We start from the raw sequence: 10,134 nt of genomic DNA on the forward strand, positions 1-10,134 counted from the left end.
GAGTCACGGTCGAGGTGGACTTGGGCAGGGAGGGGGAGCCGGCGGGGCTGCAAAAGCTCAGCTTCTCGCGGAAGCTCGACCGCTCCGACTTTGTGCTTCTCGAGCTCGCCCTCCCGCTCGGCATGCTCATCGAGGAGACGGCGGACGGAGACATCGTCGTCAACGGGGCGATGCCGGGCTACAGCGCCGCCGGAGGGTGCCCAGAGAGAGGGGAGCAGCGCCCGCCTCGCACACGTCGCGCCTCCTCACACCTCCAGCCCCGCCACCACTCTCTTGACGCCTCCCGCCCGGAGCAGGTACGAGGAGCCAGACCGCGTGCTGCCGGGCGACATCGTGCGCGCCGTCACCGCGTACCGGCAGATCCTGGCGGGAGCACCAATGTGGCAGCAGGCGCCGCAACCACGCAACCGCCGCCCCCGGCCACCGACCCGCTGCCCACAGCGCCACTGCCCACTGCCCACAGCCGCTGCCCACAGCCCGCCGCCCACAGCCCGCCGCCCGCCGGCCCACCCCCCGACCCACTGCGCGCAGCTGGCCTCGTACACCCCCGTGGGCAAGCTCGAGACCAAGCGGCTCATCTTTCGGACCGAGGGCGCCACCTTTGCGGACGTGCGCGGCGCCATCGCCTCGCACCGCGAGGACGACGGCGGCAATGGAGTCGTGACGCTGGTGCTCGAGCGGGCGGTCAGCGCGAGCACGCCGCTCAACCAGACGCGCGACACCGAGCCGCCGAGGCTCGAGCCGCTCTCCGACGTCATCCTGCGCGACCTCAAGAAGAAGCGCGTGGAGGACGACCTGACCAAGCAGGTGGAGGGCATGTCCGCGGCGGAGCGCACACAGAGGCTGCTCGACCTCGGCTTCGACGTACCACCGCCGGACCCGGAGGAGTAGAAAGGCGGGTAGTCGTAGTGACTAGTAGTGAACTCTCGAGAGTACTAGGATGATGTCGTTTTGGCGGAGCGTGTGAGACGTTCGTCGTCTACGTCTCCCGTCCTTCGATGAGTTCAGAAGCGAGAAGAAAACCCGTCGTCCACCCAGCACTTTGGGGTGCAGTTGGTAAGGCGTAAGCGCACCGCCGCGCACGCCCAGAAAGGGGGTTGTCCCCAGACAAGGTTATGGGAGTGGCCATAACAGGTGTTATGGCTGTTATGGCTGGCTGCTCATAACACCCCATAACACCTCATAACACCTCATAACACCTCCATCGCTGTTATGGCTGTTATGCCCACCCTACCATAACACCTCATAACACCTCATAACACCTCATAACACCTCATAACACTCATAACACATCCCACTGGTTGTTATGACAGCCAGCATAACAACCTCATAACAGCTGTTATGTGTCAGGGATTTTTCTTTTGGACGCCGCGATAAACCCGGCAGGGTAAATTCTTCTTTTTGGAGCGCCCGCCCCGCGCCGCGTAGCTACTACCAGCCAACCATGGCCTACCGGATGAGGATGTTCATGAGCCAGAAGCCCTCGTCGGTTGACCTGCGCGTCTCCGACTTCAAGAGGGTTCCCGGCTTCAACTATGTGCTGTCTGTGTTGGCGGAGGACGAGCACACGTACGACTCGCTGTGCTCTGATATCCGAGAGGCGTGGTCCATCAACGCGTCAAACGGCCTGCAAATCTACGCGTTTCCCGAGGGAACGAAGGACGAGTCGGCGACGTTTGTCAACACGCCGAAGGTGTTTCAGAGCGTCATGTCCGTTTGGTGGTCCCGGCCATCCGACCTCGGCTCGGACATGTGGCTGGCCGTCGTCGAGATTCCGAGCAAGCAGCAGAACGCGCCCCTGTTCGGCACGTTGGAAGTGGCGGCTCCGCTGAGCGTGGCGCACTCAGCGGGTGAGCTCGCTCGTAAGCTCGCGCCCAAGGCGCCAGCGATGGGCGACGGCACAGGCTCAAAGGAGAAGCGCGACCGCGAGGCACCGGCCGAGAAGAAGAAGAAGAAGAAGAAGAAGGCCAAGGCGGCGACGGACGCGGCGCCCGGAGACGAGGACATGGAGGAGGACGAGGAGGAGCAAGGCAAGCTGCGCATGCAGCAGGTCGCCGCCGCGCAGACCATGCTCGACAAGCTGCATGCCAACACCAAAAAGATGCCGTACGTCCTCGCGTCGCAGGGCGAGGGCGACACTCGCCCGGACAACCGGCTCGTCCTCATCCACCAGGGCCAGAAGACCAAGCTCGAACTGCCTGGCGGCAAGACGCAGCCAAGCTACCTCGAGTTGACGCAGGCGCGTCCCTCTCCGCCCATGCCGTCACTCTCCCTCGCCCCTTTCTTCACCGTGGTCCCGCCCTGCAGGTCACTCCCGAGATGCTCGACAAGGACGGCAAGTTCAAGAAGGGGACGGTGTATGTGAGCTGCCGCTGGCCCGCGTGCGCGAAGGGCGATGGCTTCAGGGGCTACCCCAAAGCATGGCAAGTCAACGGCCGGCTGACTCTCGCCGCCTTCAAGACTAACCACACCGCGAGGCACTGCCCGGCGATGAAGATCCTCGAGAGCCTCTCCCCGGAGGAGCTGCGTCAGCTGGCGGAGGCGCCGCTCACCGAGAGCCTGGCCCTTGGCGCCGCGGCCGCGCAAAAGATCGCTGCGAAGGGGCAGGCGGAGGAGGCGGGCGGCGCGGCGGGCGGCGATGAGGCGAGCGGCGGCTCGATCATGTTCTGCTGCGCACTGATGAAGAGGTTGAGCACATCGTACATCTGCAGCACGCTTCCGTGCTCCACCGTGGGGAAGCTCCGCTGAATGGTTCTGTTGCTGAAGGTGCCAAAGTTGCGCCTCCGCACAAACTCGTGGGAGCTCGTGTGCGCCACCGATGCAATGCCGCCACCAGCCGCAGCCAAATCAGACGCATTGCCCTGCCCGTGCAGCAACGCGTTGGCGCCGCGGCCAAATCTTGAGACCAGAGTCTTTCCGAATTCGAGGAGCGTGTCGTACCGCGACGGGTCAGCTCTCGTTAGCTCTGATTCGAGCCCGAGCGCCTCTGCACAAAAGCGATCGACCGATTGATAGAGAACATGTCGCCGGTTGAGCGCGCCGGTCGAGAGGAGATGCTGAAACATCGCCGGGACCAGGTCCAGCTCGAATGGCAACCTCACACCGTCGAGCCCGGCCTGCTCAGCAGCCTGCTCTAACTCTGCCAGCTCACGTTCGATACGGGTCGGCCCGATCCGGAAAGGAGTGCAGGGCATCAGCAACGCGGAAAGCAGCAACATCCATCGATCGATCGATGAGTCATCCGGATGAGGAAGAGTTTTACAACTTACTCGCTCGCACGACTGGCACGGAGCTTTAACTACTAAAAAGCGCACTTGAAACCTCGAGAACGAAAAAAGGAAAGAAAAAGCTGAGCCCTGGTGTCGAGGTGTCGAGGCCCGGTGTCGAGGGTGTCGATCGAGGCCAGGGCTCAGAGAAAAAGGACGTGAGTTAATTAAATTGCGGGAAAGACAGACCTTAAGGTACATGTTAAAACGGAGGGGAGCGGCAGCAGCTGCAGAGAGTACGAGTTAGAAAGGGAAGCAAATTGCGTGAAGGGGGGGGGGAGGGGGCGGGGGGTCTTGATTGAGAAATCTGAAGCCATCGCTCAGCCTCAGTCAGGAGGCAGGTTGATGTTATTGAATTTAACTTAAGGGCAAAAGAGAAAATATTTGGCGGTCGATGCCGAACCTCGCGCGCGGCAGCGCGCGAAGCGAAAATTCCAGCGGCGAGCAGTTCGGTGTGGCCTCTCGGGCCATAACACCGTGGACCCGGGACGGCTCTCTCATAGCAGCCCATAACATGTTATGGGTGTTATGGGTGTTATGGGCCCCTATGCCCCGAGAGCCATAACACCATAACAATAACTGTGTCCGGGGACCAAGGGGGGCCGGGGAGCTCGTAAAAAGCAAAAAGGATAAATCAAAAAAGAATTCTATCATTGAGCCCCTCTCACAGCAGAATGGCTCGGACTGGCTCTACAAGAGGCACAGCAGGCGACGGCGGCCCCTTATCGGCCGTCGAAGAGGCCGGCGTACTCCTCCGGCCAAAAAAAAGAATTCGACGAGACCAAACCAAAATCCTGCTCGTGCAGGTGGGGACTGAAAGAAAGAAAGAAAACAGACAACCCAAGGGAGGGATGCAGGTGGGGACTGTCCTCTCTGAATAAAATATTTTGCTTCTTCTTCTGTGCTTTATTCTTCTAGCTGCCTTCAGCTGCCCATGCACACAAGTCTCTTGCCCACCCCAGCTGTCATGCTGCGCTCCGACGACGAAGCCGACGGCTGCGCGGACGATTTCTTCCGTGCCGGGCACCGGCCGATGTGCGAATGTGTGGCGCCGGCTCGGCACTGTTGGCGTGCAGCCTGCGTGCCGTCGCCCGTCTGTTGGGCCAACAGCTCCATCGTCTGCTCCTTCTTCTACCATTTCCACCACCCGCAAGGCACATCCTCGGGCGTGTTCTACGAGACGTCCCGCGAAAAGCACGCCGACAGCTGCCTCGAGGCCTACGTTCCTGCGAGCGGGTGCAACCCCTGGCCCGTCCACGCGTGCTGCCCGCTCTTCCAGTGCGACTGCTTCGCGTGCTGCTGCCGGCCGCCGCAGGACCGTTGTGCCGCGTGGACGTACGCCGCTCAGCACGTCCTCACGTCGGGCGCCGCAGACGCGCCTCGCCTCTGGCCGCTGCCGGGGCCGGGCGAGCCGCCCTCGCGAGGCTTCCTGCTTTGGCTGACGTCGCTCCTCAACGCCGGCTCGAGCATGCTCGCGTGCCGCGCGCCGCTCGAGTGCTGCGTCCGGCTCGCCGTAGCGCCGCACGTCTCGCTCGCCGCCGCCTCGCCCGCGTGCGGCCTTCCCTCGGCCGCCTCGGCCGACCACCACGCCGACTTTGGAGGGATGTGGGCGTACCCCCGCGGCGGCGCGCTGCCAACCCCTCCGCTCGCCGAAGACGCGGCCGGCCGCCCGCTGCCGTCCAACGTGCCGCCGGGCCCGGCGGGTTCGCGGGTGGTCATGCTCATCGGCGGCGGTCCGGGCCTCTCCTCCCAAGCCTACTCCGTTGGCGCGGGCCTCCTGCTCGCCGAGCGCACCGGACAGGTCGTCCTCCTGCCCGCCTTCCCGAGCGCGGCGGACGCCCCCTTCCCCGCCGCCCTCGACTCGCTCAGCCGCAGCTACCGGCGGCTCTGCCGGTGGTACGGCGCCGCCAACGTCCTCATCGTGGCAGACTCGCTCGGCTGCAGCCACGCCCTCGCCCTGCTGCTCCGCGCCGCAGAACGAGGGCTGCCCAAGCCGGCCGCCCTCGCCCTTCTCTCGCCTTGGCTCGACTGCCGCGTCGGCGCCGCGGCGCGCGGCGGGCTTTCCTCGGAGGAGCTCAACGCCGCCCGGCTGGGAGGCTTCCTCCGCTACGGCAGGCAGGACTACCTCCCCGCCGAGACGATCGACCAGGTCAACGCGGCTCACGCCACCGCGGAGCAGGCTGCTGCAGACCCGCTCGCCAACCCGGCTCTCGCGACGGCAGAGGCGCTGCGCGGCGCCCTCCCTTCCACCTACGTCACCTACGGCGGCGACGAGGTGCTGCGCTCGCAGGCCGAGGCGCTGGTGGCGCGGCTGGAGGCGGCGGGGAGGGCCGGGCCGAACAGCGTGCACGTCGCCGAGGGCATGCCACACGACTACCTCTACCTTGGCGTCCTCGCCGTGTCGGCTTGGGGTTGCTGCGGCGGGGCGGAGGCGGGGGGAGGGGCCTTCCAGCCAAACAAAGGGCTGGACGCACTGCTCGCGTGGCTCGCTTCGATCGACGGCGGGGCGTGGGTGGCGCCCTCGTCGGGGGGTGAGGCGAGGCGTGCCGCTCTGGGCTCTTTACCAGCGGTAAATTGACAACGTCGACCTCAGGTCAACTTACAGCTGGGCGCGCGCACAATTCTTTTTGACGGTGTACCTGTGTCCTGTGCTAGTGCCAGTGCGCGTACGCCAGTCCCGTAAAGAAAGAAAGAAAAATACAATCCAAACGAGGGATAGGGGAGGAGGACAGGGTCCCCACCTGCACGAGCAGGATTTTGGAAGCGCCAGTCGCGCTCCCGTGCCCAGTGTCGTGCGCAGCTGCAAATTCTTCGAGAGCGCCGTCGGCGGCATGAAAATTCTTTTGCCCTTCTTTGCCGCCGTTTTGCATGGCGGCGGAGCCCAGGGTGCTGCCGCTGCGCGCGCCGAGTGGCGAGATCCAGTGGACCATCGTGGAGCTGCAGGGCACGCTCGAGGCGAAGGCCGCCTCCCTCGACGGTTTCCACCTCGGCGACCTCTTTGAGCGGCGGGTGAGCGTCCCGAGCCGGCCGCCGAGGCCGCGCCGCCTCCCCGCTCCTCCACGGTTGCTGACGGATCCCCCGCTCGCAGGGCGCTGTGTGGCTCCGGATCGGCAAGGGCGAAATGCCGGGAGAGAGGGTTCGGCTAAAGAAGCCGCTCGCCATCATGTCCAAGGTGCGGCCCGATGGGGACGTGCCGAGCCCGGGGGGCTCGCCGCCGGCGTGCGAGTACCATGCGGTCGGCGTCGTCCGAGAGAAGCTCGTCTTCAACACGCGGCCGACCCCGATCTCGCGCCTGGCAGCGCAGCAGCAGCAGCAGCAGCAGCAGCAACAACAAGCCGCTGCGACCAAACGCCTGCGATCATGAAGAAGCTGCATCCAGTAGTACGTTGTGGTTGCGTGCGCCACCATATGCCCGCGAAATCTTTGACGTGCCCTTGACTGTCTCGAGGTGATGTGTCTCGCTCGCCCTCTCTTTTTCCCTCTTCCCCTCCACCCTCTTCGTCTTTCTCGTTTCTGTTTCTCCACCACGTGGGCACGTGCCGCGTGCCGCGGGGGGCGCGGCGGGCGGGGGGGGGTGCGGTGGGTCTCTGCTCGTCTCTCACTGACGGTGTGTCTCGATAAGAGCCGTAGCTCGCATCAGTGTATTAGAGCCCACTGTGTACCTCACCCGCGGCCGCGACGTCTCAAGGACCGCGGGGCGCGGGGGGGAGCGAAGCCGACAGAGACTAGAGAGGAGAGACTGACGCCCAGACACACACACACGGTGATTCTCACACGACACCGACACGCACGCACGCGCCCGCACGGACGGAGCGGGCCGGCAGGACTCAGAGACCTCGCCGGTCCCTTTCCGCCCCTCCCGCGGCCTCCATGACCGACCGATCCTCCGGCGCCAGAGGGCTGGGAGGGTGGTGAGGGTGGGGCCCCGGCCTCCCTCTGTGGCTGTGGGTCGAGTTTGCCCGGCCCTGCCTCTGCCGCATCGCCTTGAGCTTCTCTCGGTGCGGGTGCGGCGGCGGGTGCGCCAGAGGAGCGGCGGACACGCCCACCGCCGTCGAGCCCGCCTGCGGCTGCCGCCCCGCCACGAACGCCGTGCCCGCGCCCCCCAGCAGCAGCACAGCGCTGCCGACGGCGGCGGTGCGGCGCGCGGCAGGCGACTGGAGGGCGGAATGCAGCCAAATGTCGGTGCCGTCTGGCCGCGGCGGCGCCTGCTTATAGGCGGTCGCGCCGGCAAGGCAGACGAGCAGGCAAGCGATGCCGACGGGAGAGGCGTGCCTGCAACCGTTGGCCGACAGGTTGGTCTTCGATGCCCCGCGCCGAAGCGATGCCCGGGCGAGGCGATGCTGGAGCACGCTCGGCGCATCTCGGCGCATCTCGGCTAGTCTCGCGCTTGTCCCACAGCAGCAAGTTTGCGAGCACGGTCAGCATCTTGTTTGCGACGCCGAGCACCTCCGCCGAGAGGAGTCGAGATGAGCCGAGATTGGCCGAGAGAAGAGCCTCTCGCCTGCGGGCGGAGCACCGTGTAGCAAGTGGCGGTAACGAGCGAGCGGCAGTACCAGCCGAAGAAGGAGATGGCGGTGCCTGTGGGACGTGTCGCGGACGTGTCACGGGTGTGCGGTGCGGGACGGTCCTCACGAGCCAGGGAGGAGGAGAGTGGCGCCGATGATGCACGAGACGGCGAGGAGGAGCAGGGTGCTGCCTGTTCAGAAGCGCGGCGGTGGAGAGGCTGTCTGCACGCGAGGGGCGAGGGGGCAGGAGGAGGAGGCGGGTGCCGCTCCAGACGGCGCTGTCTGCACGCGACGCCTCGCTCGAGAGGAGACCTACGCAACCACCCGCCTGGCTTCCTCTCACGCTCAGAGGGGGGGGGACGGGGCGGCCGCAATGGCGAGCGCCCACGGCGAGCATCGGCAGCACGGCGAGCGCGTTTGTATATATTGTCGGCCCCCAGAGTGACTTGAACTTGAGGTGCGGGCCCACGATGTGCTTGCCTGGGGAGGGAGAGGGGTCGCGAGGCGCGAGGGAGGCGCGAGGGAGGCGCGGCGGTGTTGGGTCGAGGAGAGGTGGTACCGTAGGCCATCTCGACCGAGATGATGAAGAAGTAGGCGGTCGCCCACGAGTACGCGTTCCACCCGTTGAGCTTGAAGGCCGCGTCGGAGAGGACGTACCCCGCCGCGCCGGCGACCAGGACGAGCAGCGCGCCGGTCGACGCCGGCGAGGGCAGCTGGCGGCCGAGGAAGAGGTAGTCGAGCTGCGAGACGACGAGGGGGACGCAGGAGCGGAAGACTATGATCGTCTCGATGTTCGAGTACTGCAGCGCCTGTGGCGCGAGGGGAGCATGTGAGCGGCTGTGTGGGCTGGGCCCTGCTCGGGCGGCGGCGGCCTTCATGTTGCAATAGATGGTGCACACAAACATGATGGTGTAGTAGAGGTAAGGCTTGACCTTCTCCCACTCGAAGCCGTCCACCTCGGCCGCTCCGGTGATTCGCAGCCCCAGTATGAAGATGGTGCACACAGCAAACTGTGCGGTCGAGACAAACGACGGCATTGGTATGTAGTGGATGACGAGCTTGTTGATGAGAAGCAGAGAGCTTGAGCAAGCCGAGAAGGCGAGCATCGCGAACATCGCTTCGGCCGAGTGGCCCTCCTCCTTTGGCATCGTCGTTCGAGTGAGTCAACGAGGCGCGCTTACCGCGCTCTTACCTCGGCGGCCGGCAAAAAAGATTTTCGCGCGGCGGGAGGCCATTCCTCCCTTGGGTTGTCTAAATCCCTGTGTGGTGGCGGCGTGCCGTCCTCCCATCCCTCCCTTGGGTTGTCTGTTTTCTTTCTTTCCTTTCTTTCCTTGGGTTGTCTGTTTTCTTTCTTTCTTTCTTCGGCCTCCCTTGGGTTGTCTGTTTTCTTTCTTTCTTTCTTTTAGAAGCGACAAGAGAGAGAACGACGAGAGTGGGGACGACCGCGCGGGGTTGCATGAAGGTTGCAGCGAGAATCGGCGAGAGACTGCGAAGAGAGATAGGAAGAGGACGGAGGCGGACGCCCAAGCAAGGGTGGGCGACGGCTAGCGCATCACACCCCTCTCGCGTCTCGGCCTCTCCTTAAAATCCCTGTGTAGTGGCGGCGTGCCGTCCTCCCATCCCTCCCTTGGGTTGTCTGTGTTCTTTCTTTCTTTCTTTATAACCTCAGATAAGCCTAGATGTTAAAAGCCTGTATCTCCCGGTCCGGAGAGAGAGAGAGAGAGAGAGTTTGTGTTGTGCTGTTGTGTCCGGTGCGCCGCCGCGGTGGTCCGTGCAGAGAGAGATGTTTTTTTCCGTGCACTATATGAGTTTTAAGATATGAGGATTGCAAGGTACGGATGGTAGGCGATTCGACACTTCAAGGCGAACTCCCCCCCCTTCCAGGCCCCGGGCCCTCCATTGGTAGGTAGCGACCCCAGGAGCTAGGCTTCCCGACAGGGCAGGGAACCCCCAGCGCGCAGGCGGGGCCCACGGTAGCCTCGTCCCTCGTGCAGTACGCGATACCGAGAGCTGGGGGAGAGGCGCGCCACGCCAAAGGGGTGCCCAAAAAGGGGTACGGGGAAGGGGGGGGAGAGTAGCGTGTTTTTCGCCAAAACGCAAAAAGAAATCCGGGTGTACGTGTATAGTGGCCAGTGCGCAGTGGTAGACGCGTAGACCGTAGTAGTGCCGGGGATCTCAGAGTTCAGAGTTCTAACAGTTCCTAAAGTGTACACAACGAGACGCCGCGTCGCGCGTGCAAAAGATGTTTTCTTTCTTTAAAGAAGGGAAGGCCCCTGCAAGGACCCGGTGCAGCCCGGTGCGCGTCCCGAACCCGCTTATGATCGACGCTTCCCCGCGAGTGTGTGCGTGTCGCCCCCGCGCCG

At 64.3% G+C, this 10,134-nt stretch overlaps 3 protein-coding genes across 3 annotated transcripts in view; 2 read left to right on the top strand and 1 right to left on the bottom strand.

Moving 5' to 3' along the window:
• The window catches only part of EMIHUDRAFT_251119 (hypothetical protein), a gene marked incomplete at both ends in the record, with an annotated part of 2,194 nt that extends 1,303 nt beyond the window's left edge, over positions 1-891 (top strand). The window contains 3 exons of the mRNA XM_005792844.1: positions 29-196; positions 297-333; positions 532-891. Of these exons, the coding sequence (XP_005792901.1) occupies positions 29-196; positions 297-333; positions 532-891 (565 nt within the window). The remainder of the gene's footprint in view (positions 1-28; positions 197-296; positions 334-531) is intronic.
• A 5,457-nt stretch (positions 892-6,348) lies between these two features.
• On the top strand, positions 6,349-6,552 carry EMIHUDRAFT_59727 (hypothetical protein; the record flags this gene model as incomplete). Its single annotated transcript, XM_005792845.1, has 1 exon — positions 6,349-6,552. A coding segment is annotated over one exon (204 nt), but the record flags the coding sequence as incomplete, so codon positions are not given.
• Positions 6,553-6,879: 327 nt separating this feature from the next.
• Positions 6,880-8,958, bottom strand: EMIHUDRAFT_460348 (hypothetical protein). The gene is made up of 7 exons (XM_005792846.1): positions 8,644-8,958; positions 8,331-8,580; positions 8,160-8,251; positions 8,000-8,066; positions 7,783-7,844; positions 7,313-7,564; positions 6,880-7,150 (listed from the first exon to the last, which is right to left on the bottom strand). The coding sequence occupies exons 1-7, from the start codon at positions 8,917-8,919 to the stop codon at positions 7,094-7,096; spliced, it is 1,056 nt and encodes a 351-aa protein (XP_005792903.1). The 5' UTR covers positions 8,920-8,958; the 3' UTR covers positions 6,880-7,093.
• Positions 8,959-10,134: the final 1,176 nt, after the last annotated feature.

The sequence above is a fragment of the Emiliania huxleyi genome (genome assembly GCF_000372725.1).
Source record: "Emiliania huxleyi CCMP1516 unplaced genomic scaffold EMIHUscaffold_1042, whole genome shotgun sequence".
NCBI lineage: Eukaryota > Haptophyta > Isochrysidales > Noelaerhabdaceae > Emiliania > Emiliania huxleyi.